General features: G+C 45.4%; 1 protein-coding gene across 3 annotated transcripts in view; it reads left to right on the forward strand.

Moving 5' to 3' along the window:
• Positions 1-16351, forward strand: part of tasp1 (taspase, threonine aspartase, 1) — a 97012-nt gene extending 80661 nt beyond the window's left edge. For all 3 annotated transcript variants that reach the window (XM_065007799.1, XM_065007800.1, XM_065007798.1), the window contains one exon: positions 16036-16351. In XM_065007799.1, the coding sequence (XP_064863871.1) occupies positions 16036-16137 (102 nt within the window). In that variant the 3' untranslated portion in view covers positions 16138-16351. The remainder of the gene's footprint in view (positions 1-16035) is intronic.
• The last annotated feature ends 7563 nt before the right edge of the window (positions 16352-23914 follow it).

Below are 23914 nucleotides of genomic sequence, written 5' to 3' on the forward strand. Positions count from 1 at the left end.
CTCTGTCTGTCTGTCTCTCTCTGTCTCTCTGTCTCTCTCTCTCTTGTAGCCCAATCCCTCTCTCTCTCTCTCTCTCTCTCTCTCTCTTGTAGCCCAATCCCTCTCTCTCCGGTAGCCCAGTCTCCCTCCCTCCGCCTCGTCTCTGTGTAATTTGCTCGCTGTGCTCTGGGTGTTGGGCCCGGTAGGGGGATGTGAGCCGACTTCACTAGGTCAATATGGTGAATACTCTTCTTTTCTGGGGACAGTAAAGCCTATAAATATCCAAACACAGAAACACACATATGTTTTAAGAACCGGAGAATCAGTTAAATCTCAGATCAGCCAAGGTGGTTTACCCTTTGACCTTGTGTGGAGACCACCCATATGACCTTTTGACCTTGTGTGGAGACCACCCATATGTTCCAGTGGAAGGCTATGTGACGGACTAGAGTAGACTGTTGTCCAGCTGGTGGTGTTGCCTTGTTATGGTGGTGTGGTGAGGGGACTACACAGTAATGTGGAGACTGATAGAGAGGGGACTACACAGTAATGTGGAGACTGATAGAGAGGGGACTACACAGTAATGTGGAGACTGATAGAGAGGGGACTACACAGTAATGTGGAGACTGATAGAGAGGGGACTACACAGTAATGTGGAGACTGATAGAGGGGACTACACAGTAATGTGGAGACTGATAGAGGGGACTACACAGTAATGTGGAGACTGATAGAGGGGACTACACAGTAATGTGGAGACTGATAGAGGGGACTACACAGTAATGTGGAGACTGATAGAGGGGACTACACAGTAATGTGGAGACTGATAGAGAGGGGACTACACAGTAATGTGGAGACTGATAGAGAGGGGACTACACAGTAATGTGGAGACTGATAGAGAGGGGACTACACAGTAATGTGGAGACTGATAGAGAGGGGACTACACAGTAATGTGGAGACTGATAGAGAGGGGACTACACAGTAATGTGGAGACTGATAGAGGGGACTACACAGTAATGTGGAGACTGATAGAGGGGACTACACAGTAATGTGGAGACTGATAGAGGGGACTACACAGTAATGTGGAGACTGATAGAGAGGGGACTACACAGTAATGTGGAGGCTGATAGGGAGGGTACTACACAGTAATGTGGAGGCTGATAGGGAGGGGACTACACAGTAATGTGGAGGCCGTGCCGGGCTGTGCCGTACCGTGTGCGTACCGTGTGCGTACCGGGCCGTGCCGGGCTGTGCCGTACCGGGCTGTGCCGTACCGGGCCGTACCGTGCCGTACCGGGCCGGGCCGTGCCGTACCGGGCCGTGCCGTACTGGGCCGTGCCGTCTCATGTTGTTATTTTGTGCCGGGGCAAACAGGGGAGCAGTCCTCAGGGACATAAAGGCCATGATACAGGCCAGCTATATTAATAACAGACCACATCTCTGTACATAATTCATATACTGTTCTTCGTCCTATACTTTGTCTGGCACATGATTTGACCGTAAGATGTGATTAAACCTGTACTGTGTGAACAGGGCCATTTAGGCCTTTCCATGTTATTTAGTTGTGCAGCTCATTCCCCCCTAGACACTTTTAGACCACTTTAAAGCATGTTGGACTTACAATCTAGTTCAGTTTTAAAGCATATTGGACTTACAATCTAGTTCAGTTTTAAAGCATATTGGACTTACAATCGAGTTCAGTTTTAAAGCATATTGGACTTACAATCGAGTTCAGTTTTAAAGCATATTGGACTTACAATCGAGTTCAGTTTTAAAGCATGTTGGACTTGAAATACAATGCCACGTGTTTCATTAAAGCACACTGGGTTTTTCATTTCCATTTCATAGAGACAATAAACATCATAGGATTCTATCAGGACAGTCAATGGATTCTATCAGGACAGTCATAGGATTCTCTCAGGACAGTCATAGGATTCTCTCAGAACAGTCATAGGATTCTCTCAGAACAGTCATAGGATTCTCTCAGAACAGTCATAGGATTCTCTCAGAACAGTCATAGGATTCTCTCAGAACAGTCATAGGATTCTCTCAGAACAGTCATAGGATTCTCTCAGAACAGTCATAGGATTCTCTCAGAACAGTCATAGGATTCTCTCAGAACAGTCATAGGATTCTCTCAGAACAGTCATAGGATTCTCTCAGAACAGTCATAGGATTCTCTCAGAACAGTCATAGGATTCTCTCAGAACAGTCATAGGATTCTCTCAGAACAGTCATAGGATTCTCTCAGAACAGTCATAGGATTCTCTCAGAACAGTCATAGGATTCTATCAGAACAGTCAATAGGATTCTATCATGACAGTCAATAGACATGTATTGTAAAATGGAAAAAAAAATCATATGATAAAATCTTGTTCTGGGATAGAATCCAATGATTGTTCTGATAGAATAGTAAAACCACCACAACATCAAAGTGGTAATAGCACACTGGGCATTATTTATACCCTCTACTTCCTCGCCTCTCCTCCTCCTCTCTCCTCTCTGCACATCTCTTCTCCTCCTCCTCTGCTCTTCTCCTCATTCTCTCCTCCCCTTCCTCTGCTCTCTTCTCCTCCTCTTCTCTCCTCTCTGCTCATCTCTTCTCCTCCTCCTCTGCTCTTCTCCTCATTCTCTCCTCCCCTTCCTCTGCTCTCTTCTCCTCCTCTTCTCTCCTCTCTGCTCATCTCTTCTCCTCCTCCTCTGCTCTTCTCCTCATTCTCTCCTCCCCCTCCTCTGCTCTCTTCTCTACTCTTCTCCTCCTCTTCTCTCCTCTCTGCTCATCTCTTCTCCTCCTCCTCTGCTCTTCTCCTCATTCTCTCCTCCCCCTCCTCTGCTCTCTTCTCTACTCTTCTCCTCCTCTTCTCTCCTCTCTGCTCAACTCTTCTCCTCCTCCTCTCTCCTCTCTGCTCAACTCTTCTCCCCCTCCTCTGCTCTCTTCTCCTCATTCTCTCCTCCCCCTCTGCTCTCTTCTCTCCTCTTCTCTCCTCTCTGTTCAACTCTTCTCCTCCTCCTCTCTCCTCTCTGCTCAACTCTTCTCCCCCTCTGCTCTCTTCTCCTCATTCTCTCCTCCCCCTCCTCTACTCTCTTCTCTCCTCTCTGCTCAACTCTTCTCCTCCTCCTCTCTCCTCTCTGCTCAACTCTGCTCCCTCTGCTCTCTTCTCCTCCTCCCCTCTCCTCCTATGCTCATCTCTTTTCCTCCCCTTCCTCTCCTCCTCTTGTTCTCCTCTTCCTCCTCTTCTCCTTCTCTCCTCCCTTTCCTCCTCCCTTTCCTCATCCTCCCTCTCCTCTTCTTCTCATCTCCTCCTCCCCTTTCCTCACTCTCCTCTCCTTCCCCTCTCCACCTTCTTTCCTCCTCTCCTCTTCTCTCGTCCACTCCTCCTCACCCCCTCCACTCGGGTGTTAACGTGTCAGCTAGCTGCTTTTTTTAAACACATCAGATCAACAAAGGGTTGTGTTTTTTTTTTTGCACAGACAAACACAGAAAAACATTGTTCTATTTAAAGTGAATCAGACTTCCCCAGTGTGGTCAGTCACTTCAATCACTAGAGCAACAAACTGTCAACAGAGAATTGACTGGAAACATCTGCCTCCTTACTCATTATGTAATTCTCTCTTTGCTTTGTCACTCCATCCATCAGCCACTCTGGCTCGTAGGAAGACAACCTTGGGTTGATCAGATGCTGTGGATATGCAGTTAAACGTTTGTTAGTATTGTGAGTTGTTGTTGTTGTTGTTGTTGTTGTACAACTCCTGTAGTGGTGTAGCCAGGTGTGATATAACAGACTAGATCACCTGTAGTCAGGTGTGATATAACAGACTAGATCACCTGTTGTGGTGTAGTGAGGTGTGATATAACAGACTAGATCACCTGTAGTGAGGTGTGATATAACAGACTAGATCACCTGTAGTCAGGTGTGATATAACAGACTAGATCACCTGTAGTGGTGTGATATAACAGACTAGATCACCTGTAGTGGTGTGATATAACAGACTAGATCACATTTACATTACATTTACATTTAAGTAATTTAGCAGACGCTCTTATCCAGAGCGACTTACAAATTGGTGCTTTCACCTTATGACATCCAGTGGAACAGCCACTTTACAATAGTGCATCTAGGTCTTTAAGGGGGGAGAAGGATTACTTTATCCTATCCTAGGTATTCCTTAAAGAGGTGGGGTTTCAGGTGTCTCCGGAAGGTGGTGATTGACTCCGCTGTCCTGGCGTCGTGAGGGAGTTTGTTCCACCATTGGGGGGCCAGAGCAGCGAACAGTTTTGACTGGGCTGAGCGGGAACTGTACTTCCTCAGTGGTAGGGAGGCGAGCAGGCCAGAGGTGGATGAACGCAGTGCCCTTGTTTGGGTGTAGGGCCTGATCAGAGCCTGGAGGTACTGAGGTGCCGTTCCCCTCACAGCTCCGTAGGCAAGCACCATGGTCTTGTAGCGGATGCGAGCTTCAACTGGAAGCCAGTGGAGAGAGCGGAGGAGCGGTGACGTGAGAGAACTTGGGAAGGTTGAACACCAGACGGGCTGCGGCGTTCTGGATGAGTTGTAGGGGTTTAATGGCACAGGCAGGGAGCCCAGCCAACAGCGAGTTGCAGTAATCCAGACGGGAGATGACAAGTGCCTGGATTAGGACCTGCGCCGCTTCCTGTGTGAGGCAGGGTCGTACTCTGCGGATGTTGTAGAGCATGAACCTACAGGAACGGGCCACCGCCTTGATGTTATTTGAGAACGACAGGGTGTTGTCCAGGATCACGCCAAGGTTCTTAGCGCTCTGGGACGAGGACACAATGGAGTTGTCAACCGTGATGGCGAGATCATGGAACGGGCAGTCCTTCCCCGGGAGGAAGAGCAGCTCCGTCTTGCCGAGGTTCAGCTTGAGGTGATGATCCGTCATCCACACTGATATGTCTGCCAGACATGCAGAGATGCGATTCGCCACCTGGTCGTCAGAAGGGGGAAAGGAGAAGATTAATTGTGTGTCGTCTGCATAGCAATGATAGGAGAGACCATGTGAGGTTATGACAGAGCCAAGTGACTTGGTGTATAGCGAGAATAGGAGAGGGCCTAGAACAGAGCCCTGGGGACACCAGTGGTGAGAGCACGTGGTGAGGAGACGGAATCTCGCCACGCCACCTGGTAGGAGCGACCTGTCAGGTAGGACGCAATCCAAGCGTGGGCCGCGCCGGAGATGCCCAACTCGGAGAGGGTGGAGAGGAGGATCTGATGGTTCACAGTATCGAAGGCAGCCGATAGGTCTAGAAGGATGAGAGCAGAGGAGAGAGAGTTAGCTTTAGCAGTGCGGAGCGCCTCCGTGATACAGAGAAGAGCAGTCTCAGTTGAATGACTAGTCTTGAAACCTGACTGATTTGGATCAAGAAGGTCATTCTGAGAGAGATAGCGGGAGAGCTGGCCAAGGACGGCACGTTCAAGAGTTTTGGAGAGAAAAGAAAGAAGGGATACTGGTCTGTAGTTGTTGACATCGGAGGGATCGAGTGTAGGTTTTTTCAGAAGGGGTGCAACTCTCGCTCTCTTGAAGACGGGAGGGACGTAGCCAGCGGTCAGGGATGAGTTGATGAGCGAGGTGAGGTAAGAGAGAAGGTCACCGGAGATGGTCTGGAGAAGAGAGGAGGGGATAGGGTCAAGCGGGCAGGTTGTTGGGCGGCCGGCCGTCACAAGACGCGAGATGTCATCTGGAGAGAGAGGGGAGAAAGAGGTCAGAGCACAGGGTAGGGCAGTGTGAGCAGAACCAGCGGTGTCGTTTGACTTAGCAAGCGAGGATCGGATGTCGTCGACCTTCTTTTCAAAATGGTTGACGAAGTCATCTGCAGAGAGGGAGGGGGGAGGGGGAGGAGGATTCAAGAGGGAGGAGAAGGTGGCAAAGAGCTTCCTAGGGTTAGAGGCAGATGCTTGGAATTTAGAGTGGTAGAAAGTGGCTTTAGCAGCAGAGACAGAGGAGGAAAATGTAGAGAGGAGGGAGTGAAAGGATGCCAGGTCCGCAGGGAGGCGAGTTTTCCTCCATTTCCGCTCGGCTGCCCGGAGCCCTGTTCTGTGAGCTCGCAATGAGTCGTCGAGCCACGGAGCGGGAGGGGAGGACCGAGCCGGCCTGGAGGATAGGGGACATAGAGAGTCAAAGGATGCAGAAAGGGAGGAGAGGAGGGTTGAGGAGGCAGAATCAGGAGATAGGTTGGAGAAGGTTTGAGCAGAGGGAAGAGATGATAGGATGGAAGAGGAGAGAGTAGCGGGGGAGAGAGAGCGAAGGTTGGGACGGCGCGATACCATCCGAGTAGGGGCAGTGTGGGAAGTGTTGGATGTGTAGTGGTGTGATATAACAGACTAGATCACCTGTAGTGGTGTGATATAACAGACTAGATCACCTGTAGTGGTGTAGTCAGGTGTGATATAACAGACTAGATCACCTGTAGTGGTGTGATATAACAGACTAGATCACCTGTAGTGAGGTGTGATATAACAGACTAGATCACCTGTAGTGGTGTGATATAACAGACTAGATCACCTGTAGTGGTGTGATATAACAGACTAGATCACCTGTAGTGGTGTGATATAACAGACTAGATCACCTGTAGTGGTGTAGTCAGGTGTGATATAACAGACTAGATCACCTGTAGTGGTGTGATATAACAGACTAGATCACCTGTAGTGAGGTGTGATATAACAGACTAGATCACCTGTAGTGGTGTGATATAACAGACTAGATCACCTGTAGTGGTGTGATATAACAGACTAGATCACCTGTAGTGGTGTAGTCAGGTGTGATATAACAGACTAGATCACCTGTAGTGGTGTGATATAACAGACTAGATCACCTGTAGTGGTGTAGTCAGGTGTGATATAACAGACTAGATCACCTGTAGTGGTGTGATATAACAGACTAGATCACCTGTAGTGGTGTAGTCAGGTGTGATATAACAGACTAGATCACCTGTAGTGGTGTGATATAACAGACTAGATCACCTGTAGTGGTGTAGTCAGGTGTGATATAACAGACTAGATCACCTGTAGTGGTGTAGTCAGGTGTGATATAACAGACTAGATCACCTGTAGTGGTGTAGTCAGGTGTGATATAACAAACCTAATTCATCCAATAAGGCACTACATTCGTCCTCGTTCAGTAGGATCCTGGTCAAACGTAGTGCCCTCTTTAGGGAATGTAGTGCCATTTGGGACTGAGCATGTCCTCAGATGACCTGTGTGATGGGGGGGGGGGGGGGTCCTGTTCAATATGCACCAAACGGAGGAAAACATATTGAAACCCCCGGGAAGGGATTTCCATGACTTGTCCAATAAGAAAAACTCGTTTTGAGTTTTCTGTTACAAAATATTTTTAAACCTTTTCTTTTGCGTGCCCTAAATGAAGAGGACCTAGTGTTCAGTCTACTTCGGTTTAGTGGATCTTTTTACCAGGCTGGGGACACATGTGGTAGACCCAGCCTTAAAAAAAATAAATCACTCACACACCCTGAGCGCTGTGGTTGGATAATCACCACACCCTGAGCGCTGTGGTTGGATAATCCACACACCCTGAGCGCTGTGGTTGGATAATCCACACACCCTGAGCGCTGTGGTTGGATAATCCACACACCCTGAGCGCTGTGGTTGGATAATCACCACACCCTGAGCGCTGTGGTTGGATAATCACCACACCCTGAGCGCTGTGGTTGGATAATCACCACACCCTGAGCGCTGTGGTTGGATAATCACCACACCCTGAGCGCTGTGGTTGGATAATCCACACACCCTGAGCGCTGTGGTTGGATAATCCACACACCCTGAGCGCTGTGGTTGGATAATCCACACACCCTGAGCGCTGTGGTTGGATAATCCACACACCCTGAGCGCTGTGGTTGGATAATCCACACACCCTGAGCGCTGTGGTTGGATAATCCACACACCCTGAGCGCTGTGGTTGGATAATCACCACACCCTGAGCTGTGGTTGGATAATCACCACACCCTGAGCGCTGTGGTTGGATAATCCACACACCCTGAGCGCTGTGGTTGGATAATCCACACACCCTGAGCGCTGTGGTTGGATAATCCACACACCCTGAGCGCTGTGGTTGGATAATCCACACACCCTGAGCGCTGTGGTTGGATAATCACCACACCCTGAGCGCTGTGGTTGGATAATCCACACACCCTGAGCGCTGTGGTTGGATAATCACCACACCCTGAGCGCTGTGGTTGGATAATCCACACACCCTGAGCGCTGTGGTTGGATAATCACCACACCCTGAGCGCTGTGGTTGGATAATCCACACACCCTGAGCGCTGTGGTTGGATAATCACCACACCCTGAGCGCTGTGGTTGGATAATCCACACACCCTGAGCGCTGTGGTTGGATAATCACCACACCCTGAGCGCTGTGGTTGGATAATCACCACACCCTGAGCGCTGTGGTTGGATAATCCACACACCCTGAGCGCTGTGGTTGGATAATCCACACACCCTGAGCGCTGTGGTTGGATAATCCACACACCCTGAGCGCTGTGGTTGGATAATCCACACACCCTGAGCGCTGTGGTTGGATAATCACCACACCCTGAGCGCTGTGGTTGGATAATCCACACACCCTGAGCGCTGTGGTTGGATAATCCACACACCCTGAGCGCTGTGGTTGGATAATCCACACACCCTGAGCGCTGTGGTTGGATAATCACCACACCCTGAGCGCTGTGGTTGGATAATCACCACACCCTGAGCGCTGTGGTTGGATAATCACCACACCCTGAGCGCTGTGGTTGGATAATCACCACACCCTGAGCGCTGTGGTTGGATAATCACCACACCCTGAGCGCTGTGGTTGGATAATCACCACACCCTGAGCGCTGTGGTTGGATAATCCACACACCCTGAGCGCTGTGGTTGGATAATCACCACACCCTGAGCGCTGTGGTTGGATAATCACCACACCCTGAGCGCTGTGGTTGGATAATCACCACACCCTGAGCGCTGTGGTTGGATAATCACCACACCCTGAGCGCTGTGGTTGGATAATCCACACACCCTGAGCGCTGTGGTTGGATAATCACCACACCCTGAGCGCTGTGGTTGGATAATCCACACACCCTGAGCGCTGTGGTTGGATAATCACCACACCCTGAGCGCTGTGGTTGGATAATCACCACACCCTGAGCGCTGTGGTTGGATAATCACCACACCCCGAGCGCTGTGGTTGGATAATCACCACACCCTGAGCGCTGTGGTTGGATAATCACCACACCCCGAGCGCTGTGGTTGGATAATCACCACACCCTGAGCGCTGTGGTTGGATAATCCACACACCCTGAGCGCTGTGGTTGGATAATCCACACACCCTGAGCGCTGTGGTTGGATAATCCACACACCCTGAGCGCTGTGGTTGGATAATCACCACACCTGAGCGCTGTGGTTGGATAATCCACACACCCTGAGCGCTGTGGTTGGATAATCACCACACCCTGAGCGCTGTGGTTGGATAATCACCACACCCTGAGCGCTGTGGTTGGATAATCACCACACCCTGAGCGCTGTGGTTGGATAATCCACACACCCTGAGCGCTGTGGTTGGATAATCCACACACCCTGAGCGCTGTGGTTGGATAATCCACACACCCTGAGCGCTGTGGTTGGATAATCACCACACCCTGAGCGCTGTGGTTGGATAATCCACACACCCTGAGCGCTGTGGTTGGATAATCACCACACCCTGAGCGCTGTGGTTGGATAATCACCACACCCTGAGCGCTGTGGTTGGATAATCACCACACCCTGAGCGCTGTGGTTGGATAATCCACACACCCTGAGCGCTGTGGTTGGATAATCCACACACCCTGAGCGCTGTGGTTGGATAATCCACACACCCTGAGCGCTGTGGTTGGATAATCACCACACCCTGAGCGCTGTGGTTGGATAATCCACACACCCTGAGCGCTGTGGTTGGATAATCCACACACCCTGAGCGCTGTGGTTGGATAATCCACACACCCTGAGCGCTGTGGTTGGATAATCCACACACCCCGAGCGCTGTGGTTGGATAATCCACACACCCCGAGCGCTGTGGTTGGATAATCACCACACCCCGAGCGCTGTGGTTGGATAATCACCACACCCCGAGCGCTGTGGTTGGATAATCACCACACCCTGAGCGCTGTGGTTGGATAATCCACACACCCTGAGCGCTGTGGTTGGATAATCCACACACCCTGAGCGCTGTGGTTGGATAATCACCACACCCTGAGCGCTGTGGTTGGATAATCACCACACCCTGAGCGCTGTGGTTGGATAATCACCACACCCTGAGCGCTGTGGTTGGATAATCCACACACCCTGAGCGCTGTGGTTGGATAATCCACACACCCTGAGCGCTGTGGTTGGATAATCACCCCACCCTGAGCGCTGTGGTTGGATAATCACCCCACCCTGAGCGCTGTGGTTGGATAATCACCCCACCCTGAGCGCTGTGGTTGGATAATCACCCCACCCCGAGCGCTGTGGTTGGATAATCCACACACCCCGAGCGCTGTGGTTGGATAATCACCACACCCTGAGCGCTGTGGTTGGATAATCCACACACCCTGAGCGCTGTGGTTGGATAATCACCACACCCTGAGCGCTGTGGTTGGATAATCACCACACCCTGAGCGCTGTGGTTGGATAATCACCACACCCTGAGCGCTGTGGTTGGATAATCACCACACCCTGAGCGCTGTGGTTGGATAATCACCACACCCCGAGCGCTGTGGTTGGATAATCCACACACCCCGAGCGCTGTGGTTGGATAATCCACACACCCCGAGCGCTGTGGTTGGATAATCCACACACCCTGAGCGCTGTGGTTGGATAATCACCCCACCCTGAGCGCTGTGGTTGGATAATCCACACACCCTGAGCGCTGTGGTTGGATAATCACCACACCCTGAGCGCTGTGGTTGGATAATCACCACACCCTGAGCGCTGTGGTTGGATAATCCCCCCACCCTGAGCGCTGTGGTTGGATAATCACCACACCCCGAGCGCTGTGGTTGGATAATCACCACACCCCGAGCGCTGTGGTTGGATAATCACCACACCCCGAGCGCTGTGGTTGGATAATCACCACACCCCGAGCGCTGTGGTTGGATAATCACCACACCCCGAGCGCTGTGGTTGGATAATCACCCCACCCCGAGCGCTGTGGTTGGATAATCACCACACCCCGAGCGCTGTGGTTGGATAATCACCACACCCCGAGCGCTGTGGTTGGATAATCACCCCACCCCGAGCTGTGGTTGGATAATCACCACACCCCGAGCGCTGTGGTTGGATAATCACCCCACCCCGAGCGCTGTGGTTGGATAATCACCACACCCCGAGCGCTGTGGTTGGATAATCACCACACCCCGAGCGCTGTGGTTGGATAATCACCCTCTGTGTTTTGGTTTTACTAAGCTCTTTGTTCCTCTTCCTTTCTGTAAATGTTCATCTGGGTTTTGAATGAAACACAAATGGAACGTCTCAGCTGTGTCCCATCTGATAGTGCTTTTGACTAGATGATCATGTTCAGGCTTTTTCAGCTCATTTAGTGTTTCAACTCGGAGGAAATGTAAATAAATAAATAAATACATATTTTAAGTTATCCCATGTTTTGAGCACATCCAAAAAGTATAATTCAGTCATGGGTCTTCTCCCACCCTTTCAGCATTTAAATCCTCTTGAACCCTGTCTAAAGATGAAGGGTAGCTATAGAACGCAAGTCAGAGGGTATAGCTATAGGTAATAGGCTAGTGTTTCCATATGTGTTCTGGCCTGGGTTGTGTTTGTTAGGCACCAACCAGATGAAAACAGACTGAAAGAGGCAGGGACGATCTGGACTTAATAAGAGAAGCTCTTATCTAATAAGAACAGTTCTTATTCGTTTTTTTTTTTTTTTTAACATTCAAAAAAAATCTGTGCCCTATAATGACCGGACCCTGGCCTGTACTGACTCTGACTCTGCCAGGGTTGTCCCACAGTAGTGACAGATTACCTTAGGGTGTTACTGACTGGGAGGGAACACTGCCTGCCTGGCCTGCTGTAGTTATTAGCACAAGGAGAGACGTTCTCCTTTGATCCCACAAAGGAAGCCCCAACTCTGTTACTCTGCCCCCGCCCCCTCCCTCCAACCCCCTCCGTTCTCTTTCTGTTCTACATAACCCTCTTCTCCTCCCCCCAACCCCATCCGTTCTCTTTCTGTTCTACATAACCCTCTTCTCCTCCCCCCAATCCCCTCCGTTCTCTTTCTGTTCTAGATATCCCTCTTCTCCTCCCCCCAACCCCCTCTGTTCTCTTTCTGTTCTAAATAACCCTCTGCTCCTCCCCCAACCCCCTCCATTCTCTTTCTGTTCTACATAACCCTCTTCTCCTCCCCCAACCCCATCCGTTCTCTTTCTGTTCTACATAACCCTCTTCTCCTCCCCCAATCCCCTCCGTTCTCTTTCTGTTCTAGATATCCCTCTTCTCCTCCCCCAACCCCCTCCGTTCTCTTTCTGTTCTACATAACCCTCTTCTCCTCCCCCAACCCCCTCCATTCTCTTTCTGTTCTACATAACCCTCTTCTCCTCCCCCAACCCCTCTGTTCTCTTTCTGTTCTACATAACCCTCTTCTCCTCCCCCAACCCCCTCTGTTCTCTTTCTGTTCTACATAACCCTCTGCTCCTCCCCCAACCCCCTCCATTCTCTTTCTGTTCTACATATCCCTCTGCTCCTCCCCCCAACCCCCTCCGTTCTCTTTCTGTTCTACATAACCCTCTTCTCCTCCCCCAACCCCCTCCATTCTCTTTCTGTTCTACATATCCCTCTGCTCCTCCCCCAACCCCTCCATTCTCTTTCTGTTCTACATATCCCTCTGCTCCTCCCCCAACCCCCTCCATTCTCTTTCTGTTCTACATAACCCTCTGCTCCTCCCCCAACCCCTCCATTCTCTTTCTGTTCTACATATCCCTCTGCTCCTCCCCCAACCCCCTCCGTTCTCTTTCTGTTCTACATATCCCTCTTCTCCTCCCCCAACCCCCTCCATTCTCTTTCTGTTCTACATATCCCTCTGCTCCTCCCCCAACCCCCTCCATTCTCTTTCTGTTCTACATAACCCTCTGCTCCTCCCCCAACCCCCTCCATTCTCTTTCTGTTCTACATATCCCTCTGCTCCTCCCCCAACCCCCTCCGTTCTCTTTCTGTTCTACATATCCCTCTTCTCCTCCCCCAACCCCCTCCATTCTCTTTCTGTTCTACATAACCCTCTGCTCCTCCCCCAACCCCCTCCATTCTCTTTCTGTTCTACATATCCCTCTGCTCCTCCCCCAATCCCCTCTGTTCTCTTTCTGTTCTACATATCCCTCTGCTCCTCCCCCAACCCCCTCCATTCTCTTTCTGTTCTACATATCCCTCTGCTCCTCCCCCAACCCCCTCCATTCTCTTTCTGTTCTACATATCCCTCTGCTCCTCCCCCAACCCCCTCCGTTCTCTTTCTGTTCTACATATCCCTCTGCTCCTCCTCCCAACCCCCTCCATTCTCTTTCTGTTCTACATATCCCTCTGCTCCTCCCCCAACCCCCTCCGTTCTCTTTCTGTTCTACATATCCCTCTGCTCCTCCCCCAACCCCTCCATTCTCTTTCTGTTCTACATAACCCTCTGCTCCTCCCCCAACCCCCTCCATTCTCTTTCTGTTCTACATATCCCTCTGCTCCTCCCCCAACCCCCTCCATTCTCTTTCTGTTCTACATATCCCTCTGCTCCTCCCCCAACCCCTCCATTCTCTTTCTGTTCTACATAACCCTCTTCTCCTCCCCCAACCCCTCCATTCTCTTTCTGTTCTACATATCCCTCTGCTCCTCCCCCAACCCCCTCCATTCTCTTTCTGTTCTACATATCCCTCTGCTCCTCCCCCAACCCCCTCCATTCTCTTTCTGTTCTACATAACCCTCTTCTCCTCCCCCAACCCCCTCCATTCTCTTTCTGTTCTACATATCCCTCTGCTCCTCCCCCAACCCCCTCCATTCTCTTTCTGTTCTACATATCCCTCTGCTCCTCCTCCCAACCCCTCCATTCTCTTTCTGTTCTACATATCCCTCTGCTCCTCCCCCAACCCCCTCCGTTCTCTTTCTGTTCTACATAACCCTCTTCTCCTCCCCCAACCCCCTCCATTCTCTTTCTGTTCTACATAACCCTCTTCTCCTCCCCCAACCCCCTCCATTCTCTTTCTGTTCTACATATCCCTCTGCTCCTCCCCCAACCCCCTCCATTCTCTTTCTGTTCTACATATCCCTCTGCTCCTCCCCCAACCCCCTCCATTCTCTTTCTGTTCTACATAACCCTCTTCTCCTCCCCCAACCCCCTCCATTCTCTTTCTGTTCTACATATCCCTCTGCTCCTCCCCCAACCCCCTCCATTCTCTTTCTGTTCTACATATCCCTCTGCTCCTCCCCCAACCCCCTCCATTCGCTTTCTGTTCTACATAACCCTCTTCTCCTCCCCCAACCCCTCCGTTCTCTTTCTGTTCTACATATCCCTCTGCTCCTCCCCCAACCCCTCCATTCTCTTTCTGTTCTACATAACCCTCTGCTCCTCCCCCAACCCCCTCCATTCTCTTTCTGTTCTACATATCCCTCTGCTCCTCCCCCAACCCCCTCCATTCTCTTTCTGTTCTACATATCCCTCTGCTCCTCCCCCAACCCCCTCCATTCTCTTTCTGTTCTACATAACCCTCTTCTCTCCCCCAACCCCTCCATTCTCTTTCTGTTCTACATATCCCTCTGCTCCTCCCCCAACCCCTCCATTCTCTTTCTGTTCTACATATCCCTCTGCTCCTCCCCCAACCCCCTCCATTCTCTTTCTGTTCTACATAACCCTCTTCTCCTCCCCCAACCCCCTCCATTCTCTTTCTGTTCTACATATCCCTCTGCTCCTCCCCCAACCCCCTCCATTCTCTTTCTGTTCTACATATCCCTCTGCTCCTCCTCCCAACCCCCTCCATTCTCTTTCTGTTCTACATATCCCTCTGCTCCTCCCCCAACCCCTCCGTTCTCTTTCTGTTCTACATAACCCTCTTCTCCTCCCCCAACCCCTCCATTCTCTTTCTGTTCTACATAACCCTCTTCTCCTCCCCCAACCCCCTCCATTCTCTTTCTGTTCTACATATCCCTCTGCTCCTCCCCCAACCCCCTCCATTCTCTTTCTGTTCTACATATCCCTCTGCTCCTCCCCCAACCCCTCCATTCTCTTTCTGTTCTACATAACCCTCTTCTCCTCCCCCAACCCCCTCCATTCTCTTTCTGTTCTACATATCCCTCTGCTCCTCCCCCAACCCCCTCCATTCTCTTTCTGTTCTACATAACCCTCTTCTCCTCCCCCAACCCCCTCCATTCTCTTTCTGTTCTACATAACCCTCTTCTCCTCCCCCAACCCCCTCCATTCTCTTTCTGTTCTACATAACCCTCTTCTCCTCCCCCAACCCCCTCCATTCTCTTTCTGTTCTACATAACCCTCTTCTCCTCCCCCAACCCCCTCCATTCTCTTTCTGTTCTACATAACCCTCTTCTCCTCCCCCAACCCCCTCCATTCTCTTTCTGTTCTACATAACCCTCTGCTCCTCCCCCAACCCCTCCATTCTCTTTCTGTTCTCCCCCAACATTCTCTTTCTGTTCTACATAACCCTCTGCTCCTCCCCCAACCCCTCCATTCTCTTTCTGTTCTACATAACCCTCTGCTCCTCCCCCAACCCCCTCCGTTCTCTTTCTGTTCTACATAACCCTCTGCTCCTCCCCCAACCCCCTCCATTCTCTTTCTGTTCTACATAACCCTCTTCTCCTCCCCCAACCCCCTCCATTCTCTTTCTGTTCTACATAACCCTCTTCTCCTCCCCCAACCCCCTCCATTCTCTTTCTGTTCTACATATCCCTCTGCTCCTCCCCCCAACCCCCTCCATTCTCTTTCTGTTCTACATAACCCTCTTGTCTCTTTTGCTATGTATTTTGTAAGAACTGTACTCACTTTAGTTAGAAATTAAAGGTGTTTAAAACTCTCTTCTCTCTCTCTCTCCAGACTCACATATCCCGCCTGCCTCCCGGGGCTGTAGCAGGACAGTCGCTGGCCATAGAGGGAGGAGTGTGTCGACTGGTCAATACCCCAACAACAGTCGACTGAGCCACGCCCACTTCCCCGCAGACCACACCCATTACCCAATGGGCCACACCCCCTCTTCAAAGCCGCCTTCAGCAATACTCAAATGTAACCTCAACGCCCCACCTCCCCCTCCTCTACCCCCACACAGCAGTAATACGTTTGGGCTGTTTTAACAGGTGTCAGAAAGAGAGAGAGGGAGGGAGGGGGAAAGAGAGGGGAGAGAGAGAGAGAGAGAGGGAGGGGGAAAGAGAGAGGGGAGGAAGGAGGGGAGAGAGAGAGGAGAGAGAGAGGGAGGGAGGGGGAGAGAGAGGGGGAGGAAGGAGGGGGAAAGAGAGGAGGAAGGGAGGGGGAAAGAGAGGGAGGAAGGGAGGGGGAAAGAGAGGGAGGGAGAGGGAGGGAGGGAGGGGGAAAGAGAGGGAGGGAGGGGAGAGGGAGTGAGGGAGGGGGAAAGAGAGAGAGGGAGGGACAGGGGGAAAGAGAGGGGGGAAAGAGAGGGAGAGGGAAGTTGGAAGAGTAAGAGAGAGAGAGAATGGGGGGAGAACGAGAGGAAGGGGGGAGGTGTTAGCTTTTGCTTCCAGCACTACAGAACTATCCCTATAGCCACTGTCTGCTTCCAGCATGTACTGTATGCCAACTTTACCTTAACGCTCCCAGCCTACAATACCACAATCCACATACCAACACCTCGCCTCCAGTCTCTCACCTAAACTAGACTTCATGGTACATCATCAGTTTGTTTCATTCTTCTTCTTCTTTGTTTTTGTTAACTAAAGGCACCGTCCTCCTACTGTATATAATCTAGGAAAACAGGGTGAACAATATTCATTTCTATTGTACATTTTTCTTAGTTTTTAATACTTGAGATTTATTAATGGTTATTATTGCAAACTTTCAAGTGCTGCTGCTCCTTGAATGCAAAAAACAACAACAACAACAACAACATTGGTTTTGTGTAATTTGGAAACATGTTGAATTGTGACTGGTTTTTAAGACGTTACTCGACGGCTTCTGTAGCGTCGCAGGAGTGTGTTACAGAAAGGTTCCTAAACGTAATATTGTGTCTGGGAGAATTTTGTACGTAAGGGTTGAGAAATATTATAATTAATGATAAAAGCAATTCTTTGGGATCACTTTTCAAGAGGCTAAGTTGACTTATGTACAGGTGCACTGCTTAGTTAAAACCTAGAATCATCACATTTGATTGGACTGTAAAAGTAAGCATCAAATCTGATTGGACTGTAAAACTAAGCATCATCAAATCTGATTGGACTATGTCTGTAGCGTAGAGAATCCTTCTATGGTACACTCCACCAAAATGTATGAAAATCGCAAAAAAGATAAATTAAAGCTAGAATCCTCAGTTGTTACATTTTACATTTTTGGACTTACAAATGAATGGTACATTTCCTTCAAAAAGTTGTTTTCCCCTTGATTTTTTTTTTTTTACATGTTTTGTGCAGACTGAATTTTAAATGGATTAAATTGCATTGCAAGATGTCACATCACCCCATCATGTCAAAGTGAAATTATGTTTTTAAAAATGTTTATAAGTTCATTAAAAATTAAAAGCTGGAACGTCTTGAGTCAATCAATTTTCAACCCCTTTGTTATGGCAAACCTAAATAATTTCAAAAATGTGCTTAACAATTTACATAAGTTGGCTGGACTAATAGTTAAGAAATAAAATGAAAAGCCTTGAGCTGGTGAAGTTATTAATTACACATTGGATGGTGTATCAATACACCTAGTCACTATAAAGATACAGGCGTCCTTCTTAACTCAGTTGCCGGAGAGGAAGGAAACCCCTCAGGGATTTTCACCATGAGGCCAATGGTGACTTTAAAACAGTTACAGAGTTTAATGGCTGTGATGGGAGAAAATTGAGGATGGATCAACAACAATACTATATTGTCAGAGTAAAAAGAAGGAAGCCTGTACAGAATACAAATATTCCAAAACATGCCTCTTGTTTGCAACAAGGCACTAAAGTAATACTGCAAAAAAATGTGGCATAGAAATTAACTTTGTCCTGAATACAGAGTGTTATGTTTGGGGCAAATCCAATACATCACTGAGTACCACTCTTCATATTTTCAAGCATGTTGGTGGCTGCATCATGTTATGGGTATACTTGTCATCGGCAAGGACTTAGGGAGTTTTTTAGGATAAAACGAAACGGAATAGAGATAAAGCGCAGGCAAAATCCTAGAGGAAAACCTGGTTCATTCTTCTTTCCAACAGACACTGGGAAAGAAATTCACCTTTCAGCAGAACAATAACCTAAAACACAAGGCCAAATTTACACTGCAGTTGCTCACCAAGAAGATGGTGAATGTTCCTGGGTGGCCGAGTTACAGTTTGTTCGACTTTAATCTACTTGAAAATCTATGGCAAGACCTGAAGATGGTTGTCTAGCAATGATCAACAACCAATTTGACAGAGAATTTGGAAAATCATTTAATGGGTAACTTTTTGCACAATCCAGGTGTGCAAAGCTCTTAGAGACTCAGCCAGAGAAGACTCACAGCTCTTAGAGACTCAGCCAGAGAAGACTCACAGCTCTTAGAGACTCAGCCAGAGAAGACTCACAGCTCTTAGAGACTCAGCCAGAGAAGACTCACAGCTCTTAGAGACTCAGCCAGAGAAGACTCACAGCTCTTAGACTCAGCCAGAGAAGACTCACAGCTCTTAGAGACTCAGCCAGAGAAGACTCACAGCTCTTAGAGACTCAGCTAGAGAAGACTCACAGCTCTTAGAGACTCAGCCAGAGAAGACTCACAGCTCTTAGAGACTCAGCCAGAGAAGACTCACAGCTCTTAGAGACTCAGCCAGAGAAGACTCACAGCTCTTAGAGACTCAGCCAGAGAAGACTCACAGCTCTTAGCAACTTACTCAGAAAGACTCACAGCTGTAATCGCTGCCAAAAGTGATTCTAACATGTATTGACTCAGGGGTGTGAATACTTATGTAAATGAGATATTTCTGTATTTAATTTTCAAAAAACATGTTTTTATGGGGTATCGTGTGTAAATGGGTGAGAAGATTTATATATTTAATCCAATTGAATTCAGGCTGTAACATAACAAAATGTGGAATAAGTCCAGGGGTATATATGCCTTCTGAAGGTTGTTTTGTCTGATTCTTGAAGAATAGAAGAATTCTTGAAGAATAGATATAGCCTCATCAACTTAGATTATATCTTTAAAAAGCTGTAATGAAATGAAATGTGAAAAAAGCTGCATGTGCGAAAACAAGAACCTAAGCCTCTGACTACATGTGTACGTACGTAGGGTCTTCTTGATGACCTGTCGATATACAGGTGTTTCAAGATGTCATGTTTTCAGTACTGAAGCTGCATAGGGCTCAGGTATATAACTTGACCCCATCACCACCATCAAACCACCACCACCAGTTAGAAAGTCACCTTTTAAGAAACGACACTTTATATTTGTAAAGTCACACGACAAGACATCTGTATTTTTGTAGTTTAAGAGAGAATTAAGACGTCATTTGCCAATGAAAAATGGTGCTATTAAAGGTCGGAGTTAAACTACTGTATTGGACAATATGAGAAAAGGGTCTATTGATACTGAGGGCTTTTCATAGGATAATAAAAATGGAAAACGGTGTATATTCTTTTACTATCTTAGTTTTCATTTGAGACTCTGTTATTTCGTTATAATTAAAGTACACAATACAGCATAAATGTATTATTACTTGAAACCATAAAGAAATGTAATATGTTATTATTATTATTATTAATATTACTCTGCTTTCTGCCATGTAAAACCGTAAGAAATAAATATCAATAAATAATAATAAATATAAATATATGTTGCTGATTAGTGGTGTTACTCAAGTGTTTTTTTAAAACAGTTGGAAGTATATTATATATATATAGTATATGTATTAAAGTATATTATATAGTATATATATTAAAGTATATTATATATATATAGTATATGTATTAAAGTATATTATATAGTATATAGTATATATATTAAAGTATATTATATATATATATATAGTATATGTATTAAAGTATATTATATATATATAGTATATATATTAAAGTATATTATATATATATATATAGTATATGTATTAAAGTATATCATATATATAGTATATGTATTAAAGTATATTATATAGTATATAGTATATGTATTAAAGTATATTATATATATATATATATAGTATATATATTAAAGTATATTATATATATATATATATATATAGTATATGTATTAAAGTATATTATATATATATATAGTATATGTATTAAAGTATATTATATATATATATATATATATAGTATATGTATTAAAGTATATTATATATATATATATAGTATATGTATTAAAGTATATTATATATATATATAGTATATGTATTAAAGTATATTATATATATATATATATATATAGTATATGTATTAAAGTATATTATATATATATATAGTATATGTATTAAAGTATATTATATATATATAGTATATGTATTAAAGTATATTATATATATATAGTATATGTATTAAAGTATATTATATAGTATATAGTATATATATTAAAGTATATTATATATATATAGTATATGTATTAAAGTATATTATATATATAGTATATGTATTAAAGTATATTATATAGTATAGTATATGTATTAAAGTATATTATATATATATATAGTATATGTATTAAAGTATATTATATATATATATAGTATATGTATTAAAGTATATTATATATATATATAGTATATGTATTAAAGTATATTATATATATATATATATAGTATATGTATTAAAGTATATTATATATATATATAGTATATGTATTAAAGTATATTATATATATATAGTATATATATTAAAGTATATTATATATATATATATAGTATATGTATTAAAGTATATTATATATATATATAGTATATGTATTAAAGTATATTATATATATATAGTATATATATTAAAGTATATTATATATATATATATAGTATATGTATTAAAGTATATTATATATATAGTATATGTATTAAAGTATATTATATAGTATAGTATATGTATTAAAGTATATTATATATATATATAGTATATGTATTAAAGTATATTATATATATATATAGTATATGTATTAAAGTATATTATATATATATATAGTATATGTATTAAAGTATATTATATATATATAGTATATGTATTAAAGTATATTATATATATATATAGTATATGTATTAAAGTATATTATATATATATATAGTATATGTATTAAAGTATATTATATATATATATATATAGTATATGTATTAAAGTATATTATATATATATATAGTATATGTATTAAAGTATATTATATATATATAGTATATATATTAAAGTATATTATATATATATATAGTATATGTATTAAAGTATATTATATATATATATAGTATATGTATTAAAGTATATTATATATATATAGTATATATATTAAAGTATATTATATATATATATAGTATATGTATTAAAGTATATTATATATATATATAGTATATGTATTAAAGTATATTATATAGTATATAGTATATATATTAAAGTATATTATATATATATATAGTATATGTATTAAAGTATATTATATATATATATAGTATATGTATTAAAGTATATTATATATATATAGTATATGTATTAAAGTATCATCTGTATTTATATATCTATCTGCATGCAGATATATACATTGGGGCAAAACTTTCTCCCACTTAAAAAGATGAGAGAGGTCTGTAATTTTCATCATAGGTACACTTCAACTATGACAAAATGAGAAGAAAATAAATCCAGAAAATGTTCAATAACAAAAGTTTATCTCAATACTTTGTTATATACCCTTTGTTGGCAATGACAGAGGTCAAACGTTTTCTGGAAGTCAAGGGTACCTATGATGAAAATTACAGGCATCTCATCTTTTTAAGTGGGAGAACTTGCACAATTGGTGGCTGACTAACTACTTTTTTTGCCCCACTGTATACATCACGTAATGACATGCGGAATGCCATTTACAGCTGCACTGAAATAAACTATAAACGCCACATGCAACAATTTCAACGATTTTACTGAAGTTACAATTCGTATGAGGAAATCGGTCTATTGAAATAACTTAATATGTCTATGGATTTCACACGACTGGGAATACAGATATGGATCTGTTGGTCTTAAAAGAAAAAGGTAGTGTCACGTCCCCTGATCTGTTTCACCTGTCTTTGTGATTGTCTTCACCCCCCTCCAGGTGTCGCCCATCTTCCCCATTATCCCCTGTGTATTTATACCTGTGTTCTCTGTTTGTCTGTTGCCTGTTCGTCTTGTTTGTCAAGTCAACCAGCTGTTTTGTTCTCAGCTCATGCTTTTCCCCAGATGCTCTTTTTCTTCGCCCTCCTGGTTTTGACCCATTCCTGACTCTGAGCTCGCCTGACAACTCTGCCTTAGCCTGCCTTATCGACCCCTGCCTGCCTTGACCTGTCGTTTGCCCGCCCCGGTTACTGTAATTAACATTGTTACTTCAACACAGTCTGCACTTGGGCCTTACCTGAAATGTAATAGGTAGGGGCGTGGATCAGAAAAAACAGTCAGTATCTGGTGTGACCACCATTTGCCTCATGCAGCACGACACATCTCCTTCACATAGAGTTGATCAGGCTGTTGATTGTGACCTGTGAAATATTGGTCCCACTCCTCTTCAATGGCTGTGTGAAGTTGCTGGATATTGTCAGAAACTGGAACACGCTGTCATACACGTCAATCCAGAGCATCCCAAACATGCTCAATGAGTGACATCTGGTGAGAATGCAGTCCATGGAAGAACTGGGACATTTTAAGCTTTTAGGAATTGTGTCCAGAACCTTGCAAACGTGGGGCCATGCATTATCATGCTGAAACATGAGGGGGGTGGCGTTGGATAACTGGCACGACAATGGGGCCTCGATCTCTGTGCATTCCAATTGTCATCGATTTAAAATGAAAATTGTGTTCGTTGTCTGTAGTTTATGTACCACATTTAACATTACATTACATTTAAGTCATTTAGCAGACGCTCTTATCCAGAGCGACTTACAAATTGGTGCATTCACCTTATGACATCCAGTGGAACAGCCACTTTACAATAGTGCATCTAAATCTTTTAAGGGGGTGAGAGGGATTACTTTATCCTATCCTAGGTATTCCTTAAAGAGGTGGGGTTTCAGGTGTATCCGGAAGGTGGTGATTGACTCCGCTGTCCTGGCGTCGTGAGGGAGTTTGTTCCACCATTGGGGGGCCACAACCCCACCACCACCATGGGGCACTCTGCTCACAACGTTGACATCAGCAAACCGCTCGCCCACTTGACGGCCGGAACCAGTTATTCAACCGGGAAGAGAACTTTTCCCGTAGCCATCGATGGGTAAACATTTTCGGTTGGTTACGACGCCCGAACTGCAGTCATGTCAAGACCCTGGTGAGGACGACGAGCACGCAGATGAGCTTCCCTTAGATGGGTTTCTGACTGTGCAGAAGTTTTTCGGTTGTGCAAACCCACAGTTTCATCAGCTGTCTCAGACTATCCCACAGTTTCATCAGCTGTCTCAGACTATCCCACAGTTTCATCAGCTGTCTCAGACTATCCCACAGTTTCATCAGCTGTCTCAGACTATCCCACAGTTTCATCAGCTGTCTCAGACTATCCCACAGTTTCATCAGCTGTCTCAGACTATCCCACAGTTTCATCAGCTGTCTCAGACTATCCCACAGGTGAAGAAGCCGGATATGCTGGTCCTTGACTGGCAT

Source organism: Oncorhynchus nerka, linkage group LG23, assembly GCF_034236695.1.
Source record: "Oncorhynchus nerka isolate Pitt River linkage group LG23, Oner_Uvic_2.0, whole genome shotgun sequence".
NCBI classification, from domain to species: domain Eukaryota; kingdom Metazoa; phylum Chordata; class Actinopteri; order Salmoniformes; family Salmonidae; genus Oncorhynchus; species Oncorhynchus nerka.